The following is a 19804-nucleotide window of genomic DNA, read 5'->3' on the forward strand; positions in this document are numbered from 1 at the left end:
TTACGATTGTCTGGTGAATGCTGTCCATGTTACAATTTTCTGGTGAACTCTGCCCACATTACGATTTTCTGTCCCACATTACGATATTCTGGTGAATGCTGCCCACGTTACAATTTTCTGGTGACTGCTGCTCACGTTACTATTTTCTGGTGACTGGTGCCCACATTAGGATTTTCTGGTGAACTCTGCCCACATTATGATTTTCTAAAGGCCCACATTACGATTTTCTGGTGAACTCTGCCAACATTACGATTTTCTGGCCCACATTACGATTGTCTGGTAAAATGCTGCCCACTTTACAATTAATTTACAGTGAAACGCTGCCCCATTACGATTATTTGGCACCTATGGGGGGGGCCCCATCCAAATATTCGCAGGGGGGCCCAGTGATTTCTAGTTACGCCCCTGACCTCAATCCAACAGTTGGATTGACGTCTTATCAGCTGTTTAAACAATAGCAAAATACTTTTTTTAGTTGTTTCAACTTGTTTCATTAAGGTGCGTACACACGTCGGATTTTTCCAAACGACAGGTCATTTGGACGTTAAATTGGGTGTGTGTACAAACAGTAGTTCAGCTGATAACGCTGGTTTTGACAGATCCGCTTGTCGGATCGGTCAAATCCAGTCTTATCAGCTGAACGACCATTTGTACACATGCCCAATTTGACATCCAAACGACCGGTCGTTTGGAAAAATCCAAAGTGTGTATAACAAAAGTCGTATGGGGCTTTATTCCTAAGGCCCCCCAAGTTCACACTTGCGTTTTGGCATGCAAACGGTCCGGATCGTATCAGGACCTGATCCGGATTGAAACCGTACGGTTCCGATCCGGATCCGGTCCGTTTGCATCAGGACTGCTTCAGGCTGCCATCCGGATCCGTGGGGAAACAAAACAAAAACCAAAAACAAAATACCTTAAAATTTGTTGGGGTCTGCAGAAGGTGCACCTGTAGAATCAGGTCCTCCGCTGTAGGCCTCACCTCCACCTCCAACATACTGCCAAAACAGCTCCAGCACGTGTGTCACTGCTGCTCCACTCCAGATATGCTGGGCCCATGTGTCCCCATCCGAAATGGCCGCTATAAATACGCATAGGAAGTGGGGTAGAACGTCCGGTGTTGTCTCCAGTGTGTTCTGTGCTTCCGTTTCCCATTGGTTTTCTATATCCGGATGGTGCAGTCAGGCTCCAGTCCAGGTGCGTGGGCCGGATGATCCGGACCGAAAAATAGCGCATGTTGGAAAAGTGTCCGGAGTCCGGCTCCGTACTGTACGGAACGGACGCGTGTGAACGTCCGCATAGCCTTTGCATTGCTATGCGGAATGTACGTTCCGTTTGTACAGTATACGGTCCGGATTCGGCCCGGCGAATCCGAACAGGGAACGCTAATGTGAACCGGGCCTAATACACAAGGTACGATTTTCCGTGCGATAGATACAATTCGTCATGTCCGATATTGCTCCCGATCGTTTCTGCGCTCGATTTCTCATAGCGGTGAATGGAAAAAGATAAGAAAAACGAATGAAGATAGGAGAATCGAGTGCAGAATCATGCGGAAAAAACGATCGGGTTGCAAAATCGTACGGAAAATCTTACCGTGTGTACCCAGCATAACAGATTAGTTTGATAGATAGTTGGACAGATAATTGGTAGGTGTGTATGAGCCTTCAGTGTCTTGTACTTACCAATAAGACAAGTCAGATCCTTCTCCAGCCGCCTGGTGGCCAGAATGTGTCTCTCAGAATCACTCTTTATTGCTTTGATATCGTCCTTGTACTGTGCATTGTGCTGTTAGAGAACAGAATTATTTGCAACTTTTAAACCTAAACGGCAGGAACAAAACATTTTTAAAAAGGAAATTGATTTCCAGCTCCATCACATATAAAAACTCTGAAATGGTCAGAAATAGCCAACATAAAAGCTAAAATCTGTAAGACTTGGATGGGAGTTGAGAAAATCTCCTGTAGGGGGTCTAAAATAATGTTAGAGCAATTTAGAACAGATATCTTCTTTTACAAACATCTATCGAAAACAAGATAATTTATAGAGCTTGATGAATCAAGCCCTATGTATTATCTTGTTTTTGGTAGATGCTAAAGCAGTGCAGCTTAAAGAGAACCTGAACTGAAAATAAAAAGTCAAAATAACCATACACAGGTCATACTTACCTCTTGTGTAGTCTACTCCTCAATCTCTTTCTCCTCTCCTGCGTCCTGTTTGTCCACTGTGATCAATGGATTTCTCCGTCCTCTATTTTAAAAATGGCATTACCCCATAACAGCTTCCTGGTCAGCACACTATTAAACTGTAATATCACCCACTTGAGCCATAGGGAAACATGGACATTACCTTGCACATTCAGATGTAATTGACTGCTACTGATATATAATTGACAGCAACTGTTATATTTCAGTTCTGACAAAATATTGTCAGAACTAAAAGGGATTACTGTAAGAAGAAAATGGTAAACTTCTGAGAGGAACTGATGGTGAGGTTAGTATGGTTAGTAGTGGGGTCTATTCCCGACTAGGGAAAACGTACTTGGTTTCTATTCCCCGAGTGCTCAATTAAGTATTTGCAATTTTTCAGGTGAGGTTAGTATGTAATATTAATTTGCAGCTACGTCATGTGTTTATTTTAAATAATTTTACTCGCTACAGGTTCCCTTTAAAGAGAGCCTGAAGCCTAAAAAAATACCCCTTTTACCTGGGCAGTCCTCTTCAGCAATAAGACCATAGCTGAAACGCCACATTCCCACGGCAGAACCATGTCTTTATACCCCCAAAATCCTGGAGCAAAATTCCACGACTTTCCAGGTCGTGGATTTTGCTGCCCGGGGGTGAGGCAGAGCTTTTTGCTGTGGCTCAACCTCTGCTGGAGTCAATCTCAGCCTCTCCCCGCCCCTCTCAGTGAAAGAAGACTGAGAGGGGTGGGGAGAGGCAGAGATTGATGCGAGCAGAGGCAGAGCTACTGCACAAAGCTCTGCCTCTACCCGGAAGGCGCCCCGAATATTGCTTTGGTGATTTCTAGGGTATTAATTGATTGTTCTGCTGTGGGAATGAGGCGTTTCAGCTATGGTCTTTGTCACGGACGATTGCGGGGACGCAGGCGCGTCCTGGAACCGCCCGTGAAGAAAAGAACGATCGCACTCGATTCCTGCATCGATTGCGCCTCAGATCAATAAAACCAAGATCTGATGTGCAGTATCCCTCTGCTTAGGAACAGCTGGGAAATCTGTCTTAGCTGAAATGACAGCCTGGGGGGAAGGTGTTAATTAGCTTGGACATATTCCCTGTGGAAGGCACAATTTCCCTTTTGGCTCTGGGAACCAGGTGACACTTAGCTGATCTCATGGAGATGTTAATTAACCAAAGGATGCCTAGGTGCAGCCAAGCAGGCTACGAATCCACGGGAGGTCTGGACACTCTGTTCTCTGCTAAAGATCAAAGGAAAGTCAGCTGTTAGCAGCTAGAACACAACCTCAGTCTCATGGCATAATCCATAACTTCCCAGATCTGTCATATTTCTGGGGTTCCTGAGATGGCAGCTTCACCGAACATGGGGGAAGTGTAGCATGAGCCCCGGTGCTGGTTCTGAGGAAGTTTCAGAACCTTCAGAGGTAAGGACTTCCAGCTAGGCAGTTTCAAAGTGCCCTGATGATACCACAGGGGTCCCACCCCTCATGTCTGGTATCAGGGCGCTGGGTAAATCGAGACAGACCTGAAAATGTTAATAAATCTGCCCTGACCTGTACGGTTCTGTGAGTTAGAGCCCATATATGGGTAGATATGATTTCTAGCCCCAGGATAAGGGGAGGGCTCATCTCATCTTTGAAGGAGGTGTATGGCTCCCCGCCCTCACTCCCTCCTACTGAAGCAGGGGCATAAGAATGGCTGAGGACCCAAACTCAGTGTCCTCCACACTGAACCATCTTGCACTCATCAGATGCCAGCTTGAGGATATGCTGGCATCCACCTGGTCTGAACTCTGAACTCTGGACTTTGAAACCAAGAACTTTATGATTCTTCCCACAATAAGGACATCTTTCCAGGAACTAAGTATTTTTCTCCCTTCTTTTATTTTTCATACTGGCCATTACTGTTTTAATAATTGTTGATTTTCATAATTGTCTGTATATATTAATTATTTATATTGCGTGAATAAACCAATTCTCCAAGTCATTCACTTTCCGCTACCCTGCTTATCAGCACACACAGAACTGATCCCGGGTCTCTGAAGATACGCTACTGTTTGTTTGTTGTTGGCTAGACAGAATAACGTGTGTTTAACCGTTTTATTCGCAGGATAAGTCAGTCAGTTAGTGGGCCCCACGGTCCCATGATAACCGCGGTGGTGGCAGTTTACTCTGAACCAGTGGGTGAAGTGGTAATCACCCGTGTCTCACAGGCTCCCTTCTGAGTTGTCTGCGGCTAATTCTTAACGGTTCCTGCGCATTGACTGCGACCAGAGTTCGCACGATCTGTGCGCTGGCACCATTTAGAAGGCTAAGTGCGGTCAGCCACTAGGGTCCTTGTGACAGTGTTAGGCAGCGGTTGGGATCTGTGTTGTGCTGAAAGTATCTACGATAGCGCTAGCGCTATCGAGAAACGAACTAATTCGTTGGTGTAGCTGGAAGGCAATATATTTTTTATATATACAGAGAGACTGTGTAGCCAGTACCCCTCCCCAAAAGTTTTATTTTATTTGGCATGGAAATGTCCGGGAACTACAAGAAAATGGGCCTGGCGGACCTGCAAAATCTTTGCCAAGAGAGAGGCATTGAGGTCGGCCGCAAGAAACAACAGGACCTGGTAACGGAATTGTTTTAATGGGATACCCAGCAACTGCGGGAGCCGGGAGTGTCCGCTGAAGTGGATACCAGCCCATCTGACAATCGAGGGGAACCAGAGACTGAGACTCCTGACCGTACAGAGGTTGTGCATCCTGAGGGCCCTGCATCAACAGTTACGCCGGAGAATGTCAGTGTGGACCCCAATCCCAGAGTTTCTGAAAGTACTCGCCTGGAACCGGCCGGTACTGGACTGTCCGTTTGTACTGATCCGCTAATGCAGCAGGCGTTACAAAAGCTGATGGACACTGACCTGGACAAGTACCTGCAGTACATGCGTGAAGAGCGCCAAATGCGGGAGGAACGGGAGCGGCAAGCTGCTGCTGCTGCTGAACGCCACGCGGAGAGGGATGCCGCTGAGCGGGAACGCCAACGACAGCATGAGCTAAACATGGCAAAAGTGCAACAGGCCAGCCGGAGTTCACCGCCCAGTCTCCCTGCTGAAGGAGCTGCAGCACCCGTAAGTGCAAAATTTAAATTTGCTAATATTGAAAAAGACACAGACATTGACTTGTTTTTGCGGTCTTTTGAAAAAGCATGCCGTCAGTATCGTCTGTCCCAAGACCAGTGGGCCAGACATCTGACACCTTTGCTGCGCTACAAAGCGCTTGATGCCTTCGCAGAATTGCCTGCGGAGAAGGATAATGATTATGCTGCTATAAAAGACGCTATCATTACTAAGTACCAGCTGACGCCAGAAGCCTATCGGAAAAAGTTCAGAGCCTGGCAGAAAAAGTCTTCTGATTCGTACCGAGATGTGGCCAGCAGCTTGCTCACCACACTCCGCCAGTGGACACTAGGCCTCACCAAAGGGTCTTATGGCGTCCTGGAGGACTTGATAGTCCTCGAACAATTTCTGAACATTTGCCCTGCTGATGTACGACAGTTTGTGTTAGAACGCAGGCCGGCTTCAGCCACTGTCGCTGCAGACCTTGCTGAGACTTTTGCAACTACCCGGGTGGCTGATACCCGCAGAACTGTCCCATCCAGCTGGAGAGGAGGTCAGCCCAATACCTCGGCCGACCCTCCTGCCCCTGTGAGCCGTCCGCCACAGAGGCCACCCAGCGCAGCTGCTGCACCCAGGCCTGCAGCGCCTGGAGAGGTCACCTGTCACTACTGCCGCCAGCCCGGACACATGAAATTCGACTGTCCGGAGCGGAGACAGACACCACCAGCACCTGGATCATCTGCATCACCTGCACCTCACCCACAGCAGAGGCAACCCGCCAGCGAACCACAGCCTGGATCATCAGATTTTGTCCTGTTTGCCCGCGGAAAGGAAATCCGCGACCGAACCGACCAGCAGCAACTTGTTAGAGTGAACGGCAAAGTTGTCACCGGATTCCGAGACACCGGAGCTGACATCACGTTAGTTCACTCACACCTTGTACCAAAGGAGAGCATCAGCTCCAGCCGATCCCTTGCCCTTACTGGAGTAGAGGGCACCCTTTTCCACATAGCCCACGCAAAAGTGAAGCTGGATTGGGGAGTAGGAGGAGTCCAAGAACGGGTTGTTGGGGTTATGAAGGATCTCCCAGTCCCTGTGTTGCTGGGGACTGATTTGGGCAAGCTTGTGTCCTACTATGAACCTGCCACGACCGCCTTGTCGCTCACGGAAGGAGACGGACTCTCCACCCACCACCAGGTACTTTATACACTTGGGGGAGCACCAGGGGGAGGTGGGTTGAATGTTCCCAGTTCAAGGGTACCAGGTTCAATAGTGCCTGCTTCAAAGGCACCTGAGTTTGATGTACAGACTGTCTGTTGTGATGATGCTGTAACTGTACCTGAGTTTACTGTACAACCTGTCTGTAATGAAAAAATGTCTATACCTGTCAATGTCATTACTGCATGCAATGATGATTTGAGTAATGTCCGTCTGTGCCATTCTGACAGTGTACCGGTGCTAGCAGTACCGCGCAGCTGCACTGCTCAGAACCCGAGCTCAGGACAGGTGGAGGGGGTTCCGGCCTCCTCCCCCTCCTCTGACCACAGGGATGAGACCTTTCAGCCGCTGGCCTCGTGTGACATGAGCCAGTTGGCTGAAACTGACAGCGCCATATTCTCAGCCGCACTACAAAGTGACCCAAGCCTGGAGGTGCTCAGGCAGCAAGCCGCTGAGCCCCTCGCAGACGGGGCCGCTTTCAAGGTGTACTGGGAAGGTGGGAGACTGTACAGTGAGTCTGTACAGCCCCCTACAGGTAGATCCCACGCGGATACCAAGTGGCTTGTGGTCCCGAGTGCGTTCAGGGGACATGTGCTGAAATCCGCACATGGTAATCCTCTGACAGGGCACTCGGGTGTCCGCAAGACACTCGCCGGTATTCGGAACCAGTTTTATTGGCCCCGGATGAACAGGGATGTAGCAAACTACTGCAGGGCATGTGCCGTCTGTCAGGAGCTGGGAAGGTCCAGAGATTCCCGCGGGGTTCCCTTAGGTCCACAGCCACTCAGCAGGGGAACCCTGCGTGGGCTGGCTGTTGACCTAACCAACCCACTGCCCGTTGTCAGCAGTCCCGGCAGACACCACGTCCGACTGCAGTGGCGCAAACGCCCTGTCCAGAACGGTCCATGTTGGGTCAACCCTGAGGGTAGCAGACCGCGACCGGTCCAGGGGAACCGAGCCACAGGCTCCAATAGGTTTTCCCGCCGTACCGGCAACTCGAGGCCCGTCAGCCAGGTTAGCGGCGCCGCCACACATCTTGCGGATGAGTGGCTAAGCCACGGACAAGGGGGAGGGCTGTCACGGACGATTGCGGGGACGCAGGCGCGTCCTGGAACCGCCCGTGAAGAAAAGAACGATCGCACTCGATTCCTGCATCGATTGCGCCTCAGATCAATGAAACCAAGATCTGATGTGCAGTATCCCTCTGCTTAGGAACAGCTGGGAAATCTGTCTTAGCTGAAATGACAGCCTGGGGGGAAGGTGTTAATTAGCTTGGACATATTCCCTGTGGAAGGCACAATTTCCCTTTTGGCTCTGGGAACCAGGTGACACTTAGCTGATCTCATGGAGATGTTAATTAACCAAAGGATGCCTAGGTGCAGCCAAGCAGGCTACGAATCCACGGGAGGTCTGGACACTCTGTTCTCTGCTAAAGATCAAAGGAAAGTCAGCTGTTAGCAGCTAGAAAACAACCTCAGTCTCATGGCATAATCCATAACTTCCCAGATCTGTCATATTTCTGGGGTTCCTGAGATGGCAGCTTCACCGAACATGGGGGAAGTGTAGCATGAGCCCCGGTGCTGGTTCTGAGGAAGTTTCAGAACCTTCAGAGGTAAGGACTTCCAGCTAGGCAGTTTCAAAGTGCCCTGATGATACCACAGGGGTCCCACCCCTCATGTCTGGTATCAGGGCGCTGGGTAAATCGAGACAGACCTGAAAATGTTAATAAATCTGCCCTGACCTGTACGGTTCTGTGAGTTAGAGCCCATATATGGGTAGATATGATTTCTAGCCCCAGGATAAGGGGAGGGCTCATCTCATCTTTGAAGGGGGTGTATGGCTCCCCGCCCTCACTCCCTCCTACTGAAGCAGGGGCATAAGAATGGCTGAGGACCCAAACTCAGTGTCCTCCACACTGAACCATCTTGCACTCATCAGATGCCAGCTTGAGGATATGCTGGCATCCACCTGGTCTGAACTCTGAACCCAAGAACTTTATGATTCTTCCCACAATAAGGACATCTTTCCAGGAACTAAGTATTTTTCTCCCTTCTTTTATTTTTCATACTGGCCATTACTGTTTTAATAATTGTTGATTTTCATAATTGTCTGTATATATTAATTATTTATATTGCGTGAATAAACGACTTTCTCCAAGTCATTCACTTTCCGCTACCCTGCTTATCAGCACACACAGAAATGATCCCGGGTCTCTGAAGATACGCTACTGTTTGTTTGTTGTTGGCTAGACAGAATAACGTGTGTTTAACCGTTTTATTCGCAGGATTAGTCAGTCAGTTAGTGGGCCCCACGGTCCCATGATAACCGCGGTGGTGGCAGTTTACTCTAAACCAGTGGGTGAAGTGGTAATCACCCGTGTCTCACAGGCTCCCTTCTGAGTTGTCTGCGGCTAATTCTTAACGGTCCCTGCGCATTGACTGCGACCAGAGTTCGCACGATCTGTGCGCTGGCACCGTTTAGAAGGCTAAGTGCGGTCAGCCACTAGGGTCTTCGTGACAGTCTTATTGCAGAAGAGGACTGTTCAGTAAAAAGAGGTATTTTTTTAGGCTTCAGACTCTCTTTAATGAGAGGAGTGCAGGCTCAGCGCACGCTATGTTGTGATAGTGCAGCTAGCATGCGCTGGTAACTTACGCACGCTCCTTGTAACTAATGGTCGCTCCACTCCTCCCGCCCTGAGCCCTGGCGGGTCCAGTGGATTTATAGGACGTGATCCCCACACATTGATTGGCCCAGTCGGCTGCCTGTCACTGGACCAATTAAACGTTTATATAACTTCAGCTATTCTGCTGAAGCGCAGGTGCACATTTGTTCCCTACAGCCTCTGGCATGAAGTGGTTTAGCCTCGTACTCACACTGCAGGGTTCTCAGCTGAGGTGGCCAGGTGGAGCTGACTCTGCTAAGAATATAGTATGTGTATACAGTATGCAGTGTGTCACGGAGAGGCCAGGGACTCACCAATTTCAGCCTGCAGTTCTCCATGATGACAAGCTCCAGTTTTCGGTTTATTTCATAGCTGTCTTTGTCAAGTGCCTTTATGATGCTAAGATCGCTCTGCAGCTTCTTCAATGCAGAACTTCGAAGTGCTTTTAAAGAGATCTTCTCAGCTTCCTGGAAAAAGCAGCTCTATCAGTAGTGGTCATAGACAAAGCAGAACTACACAAAGGGGTGAAACTAGAGGGGAGCAGCTCATGAGAGTGCAGGGGGACCCAGAGCTGTGGGGACCTCAACTACTAACCTTCCCCCAGCCCCAGTTTTGCTGGGGGCCCCCACAAATTGTATTGGCAGTAACTGTCAGTATTTTTTATTAAAGTGAACCTCCAGTCTAAATATCTACTCAGCAGCACTGAGAAGGCTTGGTGTTTCTTTAACAGTTTCACGGCATCAGAACTGTTGTTTTTCTTACCCAAGCCTCATTTTTAGCTGCACAGAAACTAAGCCCCGCCCCATCAAAGAAATCTGCCTGGGCATGTTTCCCCTGATGCTGTGCAAAGCATGATGGGATTTCTGATGTTGTTCTCGTTGTCTAGCTCGTGCAGCTGGGAGGGGTGATCAGGACACAGGACAGTTTGAACTGTGTCTCGTGCTCCCTGTCAACCAAAAAGATGGCTGCCCCATGAAATCACAAACATACAGTCATTAAGTTACATTATTTATGGTAATTAAAATAGATAGGTAATATAATCTCTTGCCCACCCTGTTTTAAAAGAACAGGCAAATGTTTGTGATCTCATGGGGGCAGCCATCTATTTGGTTGAAAGGAGGTGACAGGGAGCATGAAACAGTTCCAACTGTCCTGTGTCCTGATCACCCCTCCCAGTTGCTAGGCAACGAGAACAACATCATCAGAAATCCCATCATGCTTTGCACAGCATCAGGGGAAAAATGCCCAGGCAGATTTATTTGATGGGGTGGAGCTTAGCTTCTGTGCTGCTAAAAATGAGGCTTGGGTAAGAAAAACAAAGTTCTGATGCTGTGAAACTGTTAAAGAAACACCAAGCCTTTTCAGTGCTGCTGAGTAGATTTTTAGTCTGGAGGTTTGCTTCAAGTGTCTGGCACAGGAGCAGAAGTTGTGTTTCCAGAAAGATCTCCAAGCATATAGGAGCCAAGAGAAGCCGAGTAACAGAGCTAACTGATATGCAGTAACTTAGGTGGATGTCTCTAGCACAATCCAGAGTTCCCTTTTAGGTTACCGCGGTGATGTCACTTTATACCAGATCTTACCTTTTTCTTTGAGCTGGCTTCAATCTCCTTTGAGATGTTGTTGATGGACTTCTCCAAAGATTTCTGTTTGCTTCTAAGTTCTGCATAAAATAAATAGTCATTTACTGCACAGTGTACTATTTCTGATACACTCTGGATGGATCAACAGTGATCAACATCTAAAGTCATGGAATGTCTCAGTGGTGACACACAATAGAGGCAATCTGTGCTGTGACTCGAGGCTGTTGTTATAGGGATCTATATGGAACATAACTGCAGTGCCTTACTGTCTCCTGGTTGCAGTCCCTCACTGTCTCCTGGCTGCAGTCCCTCACTGTCTCCTGGCTGCAGTCCCTCACTGTCTCCTGGCTGCAGTCCCTCACTGACTCCTGGCAGCAGTCCCTCACTGACTCCTGGCTGCAGTCCCTCACTGTCTCCTGGCTGCAGTCCCTTACTGTCTCCTGGCTCCAGTCCCTCACTGTCTCCTGGCTCCAGTCCCTCACTGTCTCCTGGCTCCAGTCCCTCACTGTCTCCTGGCTCCAGTCCCTCAATGTCTCCTGGCTCCAGTCCCTCACTGTCTCCTGGCTCCAGTCCCTCACTGTCTCCTGGCTCCAGTCCCTCACTGTCTCCTGGCTCCAGTCCCTCACTGTCTCCTGGCTCCAGTCCCTCACTGTCTCCTGGCTCCAGTCCCTCATTATCTCCTGGCTCCAGCCCCTCACTATCTCCTGGCTGCAGTCCCTCACTGTCTCCTGGCTGCAGCCCTTCACTGTATCCCAGCAGCATGTCTGCAGTCCTTTATAGTCTCCTGTAGTATGGCAGCAGCTCCTCACTGTCCCATGGTATGGCAGCAGCCACTCCGTCTTCTACAACATGGCAGCAGTCATTCAGTCTTTTGTGACAAGGCAGTGATAACGTAAAGAGTTTTATAACATGGCGCTTGAGTTATGCACACTTTAGATGTTCCTTGGCCAAAACTAACCTTATTCTAGAGACTGTACAGGTGAGCCCAACATTGTTGGTGTTGTCTCTTGCTCATCTCTCCACCTCCGCCACCACCATAAAACAGAACAGGATGCTTAATGGAGAGCTGCATAGAGTTGCACTGCACCAAGGAACACAACGCTTGCAGATCGATGGACGTTTGACATATTTCTGCTGAAGACTATTGTGAGCGTGTTGTGCAATGAAGGAATCTATCACTACTTGATTGGCATATTGGGTCATAACTGACCCGTGGATGGCCCGATTTACTGCTGCGACTGTACTTGGCTTATTCATCTTGGTAACTCTATCAAGCTTCTGTCTCACCTCCGACATGTTTCTTCAGCTCCTCATAGTTGCTGTTCTCCTTGTTGTGGGTCTCCTCAGCTTCATTCATGATGGGGACCTCAATAGAAAGCTTTTCTTTCTCACTCTCAAGGTGTTGCATAGAGGATTTCATAGTTTCCTTTGAAAGATAATGAAAAGAAGGAACCGGACTGTTTTGAGAGTCACAAGGAAGATTGAAAAACATCCGGCACTGCATAGAAAAAGATTGCACATTTATTGTGGACTTGTGCTCAAAAATATCTTAGAATGCGTACAGCAAACAATTCAACATGAAGAACAATACAGTCCTACCATAGGTGCTTGGGTGGCAGTGGGTGCTGGGTGTGATACGGGGCAGCTGTGGCTGCACGGTGATGCTGTCTGTGCAGTGTTGCTGCACCCGGATGAAGCGCTTATTCTGCTTGCCTTGCTCTATCGCATTCAAGGGCCTTCTCTGTGGAAGCCGTTGTTTTACTGTCCTGTTCCCCTTATTGTGAAGAATAATTCGACAGGTAGTTTACTCGCCCTTCAATCATCACACTGTGATTCACTGCTACTGGGATTGGAGCCACTGTTGGAGCGCAGAGAAGCCAGGAACAGGAAGTTCGGGTGTCAGCTGACCAGGGGATCACGTGGTCAGTTTCCATCCACGCTGAGCAGAGCGCCAGCGTGTCCTTGGATATCGGGATTACAGCAAGATTTGTGCATAGAGAGAGGTACCACCCACCACATACACGGCTGGAAGAGGTACTGTATTGCTTCTCATGCTCATCACATCGGCTGACCTATCTTGTTGAGACAGTACTGCACTTGCAGGAATAGCCATCCACTGTCCATTAGTGCGCTTAGGTACATTGTTGTTTTCACGTGCCTACAGTGCCTTATGGTAAATCCGGCCCTGTGTACAGTCTTGGCCCAGTGATGTCATATCTGCACCCTTCTTCCCCTGCATTGCTCCACCTGCCCTCCTCCCACCCTGCAGGCTAACTATGCATCTGTAGAGCCTTGGCCCAGTGATGTCACATCTGCTTCCTCCTCCCCTTGCATTGCTCCATCTGCCATCCTCCCCCCTGCAGACTAACTATGCATCTGTACAGCCTTGGCCCAGTGATGTCACATCTGCACCCTCCTCCCCCTGCATTGCCCCATCTGCCCTCCTCCCACCCTGCAGGCTAACTATGCATCTGTAGAGCCTTGGCCCGGTGATATCACATCTGCTTCCTCCTCCCCCTGCATTGCTCCATCTGCCCCCCCCCCTCCCACCCTGCAGGCTAACTATGCATCTGTACAGCCTTGGCCCAGTGATATCTTTGGTTGACATCCATCTAGCCTGTGTAATAGCCTTTAGGTACATTTCATATCTCACCTCCAATGTTTTTATCTGCTCCTTAAGCTTTTGTTCTTCGTTCAAGTAGTCTCTGCTGGCTTTTGCCAGGTCTTGCGTCACTGTATGGATTTCTTTGTCCCATTTTTTAATTTCCTCCTGGAGACGTTTGCCCTGGATACAAAAAAGAAGTGTTTAAATAAAGCATTAGCCCATTGGTTAATGGATAACAATAATGCATATAACAGGTGAAAATTACAGGTATGCACTGCGTTCCAAATATTATGCAAATTGTATTTAAGTGTCATAAAGATTATTTTGTTTTTCAATTTAATTCATGGATGGTATAGTGTCTCAGGGCTCTTTTGATCACTGCAATCAATCTCAGACAACTCTGATAACTAGTTTGCCAGGTGAGCCCGATTAAAGGAAAGAAAAACTACTAAAATAGAGTGTTCCACATTATTAACCTTTTGGGGACCACGGACGTTGAATCAATGTCCAGCAGGTGGTGCTACCCTTCTGACCGGACGTTGATTCAACATCCGCGCTAACAAACCGTCACGACGCGATCGTGCGTACCGGAGAGGGGAGATTAAGCTGTCATATGACAGCTGGCATCTCCCCCGAGTGATCAGCAGCCATCGCGTATGATCACTACGATCGCCGTCGGATCGTAGTGATCACTTTGACAGCTGCGGCGGTAGGGGGGAAAAGAAGAGGATCCACTCACCTCCGTGCCATTCCAGCGACGATTGGCGCCCCCCTCTGCTCTGGGCAGCATCTCTGCTCCGTCTGACGTCAGCGCCGGGTCCTGGCTTGATGACGTCATCAAGCCGCGACCCGGACCTGAGCGTAATTTGGAGCGGAGATGCCGGCAGGAGAAGAGGTAGCTACTGCGGCTCATCGCTGGAGCCTGGAAGGTGAGTGATGGCTGCCAGCTACAGGGGGGACACCTGCTTCCATGGGGGACACCATGACCAGCCAGCCACAGACGGGATCCGGCCGCCCGGCCCCCCAAACGTGCCCCCCTCCTTGCAATTTGCCCCGGTCCTGAAGTGGTTAAGCAAGCCACCATTTTCATGCAATATGACAAAGAAAAATAATCATAATCAAGATTTGTGGCCGACTCAGAGCACACACAGGTTTGTGTGTAGATAAAGCATAACGAGGAAGGGTTCTACCAAACAAATACAATCAGATTAAGAAAGCAGCTGCTAAAATGCCATTACAAAGCAGCAAAAACATATTTGAAGCTGCTGGTGCTTCTGGAGCCCCGCGAACATCCAAGTGCAGGATTTTCCAGAGGATTTTAGTGCATAAACCTTCTAATAAACCACCCCTAACCTAAGCTCACAAGCAGAAACAGCTGCAGTGGGCCCAGAACTGCAACAGTTTTGTTTACTGATAAGTGCTGTGCAACTCTTCACGGTCCAGATGGATAGAGTGGTGTATGGCTGGTGGACATCCACCACATCCCAACAAAGCTGCAATGTCAGCAAGGAGGAGGTGGAGTAATGTTATGGGCTGGAATCTGGGGAAGAGAGCCGTTTGGCCCGTTTAGAGTCCCTGAAGCTGTGAAAATTACCTCTGAAAAGTATGTGGAGTTTCTGACTGTTCCATGGTACAAAAAGAAGAACTGTATTTTCCGTGATAAAATCATCTTCATGCATGACAATGTACCATCTCATGCTGCAAGGATTACCTTTACGTCATTGGCTGCTATTGGCATAAAAGGAGGGAAACTCATAGTGTAGCCCACATCCTCCCCTGACCTCAATCCTATTGAGAACCTTTAGAGCAACCTCAAGCAAAAGATCTATGAGAGTGGGAGGCAGTTTACATCCAAACAGCAGCTCTGGGAGGCTATTCTGACATCCTGCAAAGAAATTCAAGCAGAAACTCTCCAAAAACTCACAAGTTCAATGAATGCAAGAATTGTGAAGCTGCTATCAAATGTAACTTGTCCTGTTAAGATGTTTTTGATGAATGTTTTTGACAAATTGTGGACCAAATGCGAACAATTGCATGCGGGAAATGCGGTTGCAAACATACTATGATGGAAACCGGGGATTTGTGGAGTAAAACGCCCCTGCAAGTGTGTTTCCTAGATTATCTTTTACTTCCTGTCTGTCCCACAAATATCACACAAGACAGGATGTGAGATTCAGGCAGGGATCACACTTGTCAGTCAGTTTTCTGTGCACGTTTTTCTGTGCATTTATTATTGATAGAGAAAACACACACAAGGCTTGATTCACAAAAGAGTGCTAACTGTTAGCACGGCCGTTTTTGCGTTTGCGCGCGATCATGAATTTTCTCGCGCAATTAAATGTTTTTGCGCGCAAATGCGAATTTTCGCTTGAAATCGTTTCCGCTTGCAAACGCGAATTTTAGCGTGAAAACGATAACGATTCCGTGAGAAAAATTGCGATCGAGCGCAAACGCAAAAATTCGCGCGAAAACGGCCGTGCTAACAGTTAGCAGTCTTTTGTGAATCAAGCCCACATTGTGCACAATTATACTGCAGAGTGTTGGATTTTTTTCTGCACATGAAAAATGCATTTAAGCATCTACCGTATATACTCGCAAGCAAGCCGAATTTTTGACCCCCCAAAAGTGGGCCAAAAGTTGGGGGGTCGGCTTGCTTGCGAGTCATGGGTGGGTGGGTAGGTGCTGTCCCTCCCCGCTCCCCCCGCGGCCGCCGCTGCTATTACCTTAGGCGGCGCCGCTTCCTCTATCCCCGTCCTCCTCCGGTAACTACTAATTCACAGCAGTGCGCCCCTCGCTGCTGTGATGACGGAGGAAACCATAGAGAGCGGCCGTTACTATGGGAACCGCTCTCTATGGTTTCCTGCGTCATCACAGCAGCGAGGGGCGCGCTGCTGTGAATTAGTTACCGGAGGAGGACGGGGATAGTGGAAGCGGCGCCGCCTAAGGTAATAGCAGCGGCGGCCGCGGGGGGAGCGGGGAGGGACAGCACCTACCCACCCACCCACCCATACTGGGGCACTATGCTAGCTATATGGTGCACTATGCTAGCTATATTGGGCACTATACAAGCTATACTGGGGCACTATACAAGCTATACTGGGGCACTATACTGACTATACTGGGGCACTATACAAGCTATACTGGGGCACTATACTAGCTATACTGGGGCACTATACTAGCTATAATGGGGCACTATACTGGCTATACTGAGCACTATACTAGCTATACTGAGCACTATACTAGCTAAACTGGGGCACTTCACTAGCTATACTGAGCACTATACTGGCTATACTGAGCACTATACTGGCTATACTGAGCACTATACTGGCTATACTGAGCACTATACTGGCTATACTGAGCACTATACTAGCTAAACTGGGGCACTTCACTAGCTATACTGAGCACTATACTAGCTATACTGAGCACTATACTAGCTATACTGAGCACTATACTGAGCACTATACTAGCTATACTGAGCACTATACTAGCTATACTGGGGCATTTTACTAGCTATACTGAGCACTACCTACCTATACTGGGCACTATACTAGCTATACTGGGCACTATACTAGCTATACTGAGGCACTACCTACCCATACTGGGCACTATACTAGCTATACTGGGACATACTGGGGGGATCACGCGGCCAGCGTTTCCTACCCCCGGCTTATATGAGGGTCAATCATTTTTTCCTGTTTTTTTGGGGTAAAAGTGGGGGGGGGGGGGTCGGCTTACATGCGGGTCGGCTTGCTTGCGAGTATATACGGTAAATTAACAAGTCTCTTTTGTTAAAAAAAATAAGTCAGGGGTTTCATGCTAACTCCTCGGTTATGGTTAATGGGCCCCTCGGTCATCACAAGAAAAGGGGTAAAGACTTAGATTTTTGTTATATGTGTAATTGTTTATGTTATTGTTAAAGAGAATCTGAAGTGAAATTCAATAAAAAAAGAAAAAACACATGAGATGGGCGGATTAGTGAAAAGAAGAGGGCGGAGAAGGGCGGCAAGTGACATTCAAGAGGCAGAGCTTCAGCGAACAGCTCTGCCTCTTCCTGCTAGCACATTCTCCAACCGAGTGGGTCGGATATAATAAAGGCAATTTCGGGGACGAAGGGGGCTCGTTTAGCCGCGATAATACCGTGGAACATAATGTGAGTACATGGCAAGGTAAATTATCAAAACAAAAAAAAGAAAAACAAATCACTACAGATTCTCTTTAATGTGTTATTTACAGTTATGTTTAACTGCTATTTTTTTATTATCACTTATGCTCAATTTTATATTATGTAATCTTTGTATATATCATTCTAACTGAATGAATTTTGTCAATGGTTTATGTAGAAGGTAGGTCAGATAAGAAATGGTTGTGGTTGGAATGAGTGAGTTGTAGGTAGGTTAGGAAAGGTTGTGGTTGGAATGAGTGAGTTGTAGGTAGGTTAGGAAAGGTTGTGGTTGGAATGAGTGAGTTGTAGGTAGGTTAGGAAAGGTTGTGGTTGGAATGAGCGAGTTGTAGGTAGGTAAGGAAAGGTTGTGGTTGGAATGAGTGAGTTGTAGGTAGGTTAGGGAAGGTTGTGGTTGGAATAAGTGAGTTGTAGGTAGGTTAGGAAAGGTTGTGGTTGGAATGAGTGAGTTGTAGGTAAGTTAGGTAAGGAAAGGTTGTGGTTGGAATAAGTGAGTTGTAGGTAGGTTAGGAAAGGTTATGGTTGGAATGAGTGAGTTGTAGGTAGGTTAGGAAAGGTTGTGGTTGGAATGAGTGAGTTGTAGGTAGGTTAGGAAAGGTTGTGGTTGGAATGAGTGAGTTGTAGGTAGGTTAGGAAAGGTTGTGGTTGGAATGAGTGAGTTGTAGGTAGGTTAGGAAAGGTTGTGGTTGGAATGAGTGAGTTGTAGGTAGGTTAGGTAAGGAAAGGTTGTGGTTGGAATAAGTGAGTTGTAGGTAGGTTAGGAAAGGTTGTGGTTGGAATGAGTGAGTTGTAGGTAGGTTAGGAAAGGTTGTGGTTGGAATGAGTGAGTTGTAGGTAGGTTAGGAAAGGTTGTGGTTGGAATGAGTGAGTTGTAGGTAAGTTAGGTAAGGAAAGGTTGTGGTTGGAATAAGTGAGTTGTAGGTAGGTTAGGAAAGGTTGTGGTTGGAATGAGTGAGTTGTAGGTAGGTTAGGAAAGGTTGTGGTTGGAATGAGTGAGTTGTAGGTAGGTTAGGAAAGGTTGTGGTTGGAATGAGTGAGTTGTAGGTAGGTTAAGAAAGGTTGTGCTTGGAATGAGTGAGTTGCAGGTAGGTTAGGTAAGGAAAGGTTGTGGTTGGAATGAGTATAGGTAGGTTAGGTAAGGAATGAGTTGGCCATCAGCTATAGAGGGGTTCAGTTAAAATGGAAAAAAAAACACTACAGATTCTCTTTAATGTGTTATTTATGGCTTAACTGTTATTTTATTATTATCACTTATGCTCAATTTTATATTATGTAATTTTTGTATGTATCATTCTAACTGATTGATTTTAGTCATTGATTTATGTAGAAGGTAGGTCAGATAAGGAAAGGTTGTGGTTGGAATGAGTGAGTTGTAGGTAGGTTAGGTAAGGAAAGGTTGTGGTTGGAATGAGTTAGTAGGTAGGTTAGGTAAGGAAAGGTTGTGGTTGGAATGACTGAGTAGTAGGTAGGTTAGGTAAGGAAAGGTTGTGGTTGGAATGAATGAGTTGGCCATCAGCTATAGAGGGGTTTAGTTAAAATGGTTGATGGTAGTTTGGTAGCTAGTGTATCATGTGGGTAGGTATAAACGCTGCAGGATCATGATTCCTAGGGGAAGTTGTTAATTTTTAGGTTTCGTAGGGATTTAAAGACCTAGCTTTGTGATGTGCTTTGATGGAAAATGTCTGGTCTTACCTCCTGAGTCAAGTAGATTTGTTTCTTTTGTCCTGTTACTATTCGTTGCTTCAGTTCCTTAATGATGGTCTCCTCTGACAGCTTCCAGAGCTCAATCTCCTTTGTCACTTCATCTTTCCTTATCTGAATTGTCATTCTGGGGTAGAACAGAACATGAGACTAATACGATACGTGGTTGGAAAGATCATGGGATGGGTGATAACAGGTTGGAGTAAAACTGCAGTAGTTACCCAAAACAGCCAATCATGCTTCAGCTCTTGCATGCAACACAAATGCTCTGGGCATGTTTTCCACTCTTGTTCCATATACCTTTGAACCGAAGCCTATATTTTTGTAGTACCAGCGCCTATTGCTACTCACGTCTTGCAACCGCAATGTAAATTTGCAGCTATGTGGGCACAGAGTGGATATTTTTGGTGATGCATTTGGCTACGAGATAGCCGAGAGTGCCAGTTGGTGATTTTTAGCTTGGCTAACGTACGGCAGTGCACAGAGCAGCAGGGTGTCAATGGCGAATGGATTGGCTATGAGTTGGTCTACATTGTAACCAAACTCAGACAGCGGCAAGAT

The 19804-nt window shown here is 47.6% G+C and overlaps 1 protein-coding gene across 2 annotated transcripts in view; it reads right to left on the minus strand.

Moving 5' to 3' along the window:
• CCDC175 (coiled-coil domain containing 175) overlaps positions 1 to 19804 on the minus strand; it is a 62332-nt gene that overhangs the window by 9863 nt on the left and 32665 nt on the right. The window contains exons 12-17 of one of the 2 annotated variants that reach the window (XM_068254419.1): positions 19235 to 19370; positions 13411 to 13542; positions 12045 to 12183; positions 10758 to 10837; positions 9492 to 9644; positions 1686 to 1788 (exon numbers count right to left, since the gene is read on the minus strand). In XM_068254419.1, coding sequence (XP_068110520.1) covers positions 1686 to 1788; positions 9492 to 9644; positions 10758 to 10837; positions 12045 to 12183; positions 13411 to 13542; positions 19235 to 19370 — 743 coding nt within the window. Of the gene's footprint in view, positions 1 to 1685; positions 1789 to 9491; positions 9645 to 10757; positions 10838 to 12044; positions 12256 to 13410; positions 13543 to 19234; positions 19371 to 19804 lie in introns of both variants that reach the window. The other variant, XM_068254418.1, reaches the window with a different exon arrangement.

This window comes from Hyperolius riggenbachi, chromosome 9, assembly GCF_040937935.1.
Source record: "Hyperolius riggenbachi isolate aHypRig1 chromosome 9, aHypRig1.pri, whole genome shotgun sequence".
NCBI classification, from domain to species: domain Eukaryota; kingdom Metazoa; phylum Chordata; class Amphibia; order Anura; family Hyperoliidae; genus Hyperolius; species Hyperolius riggenbachi.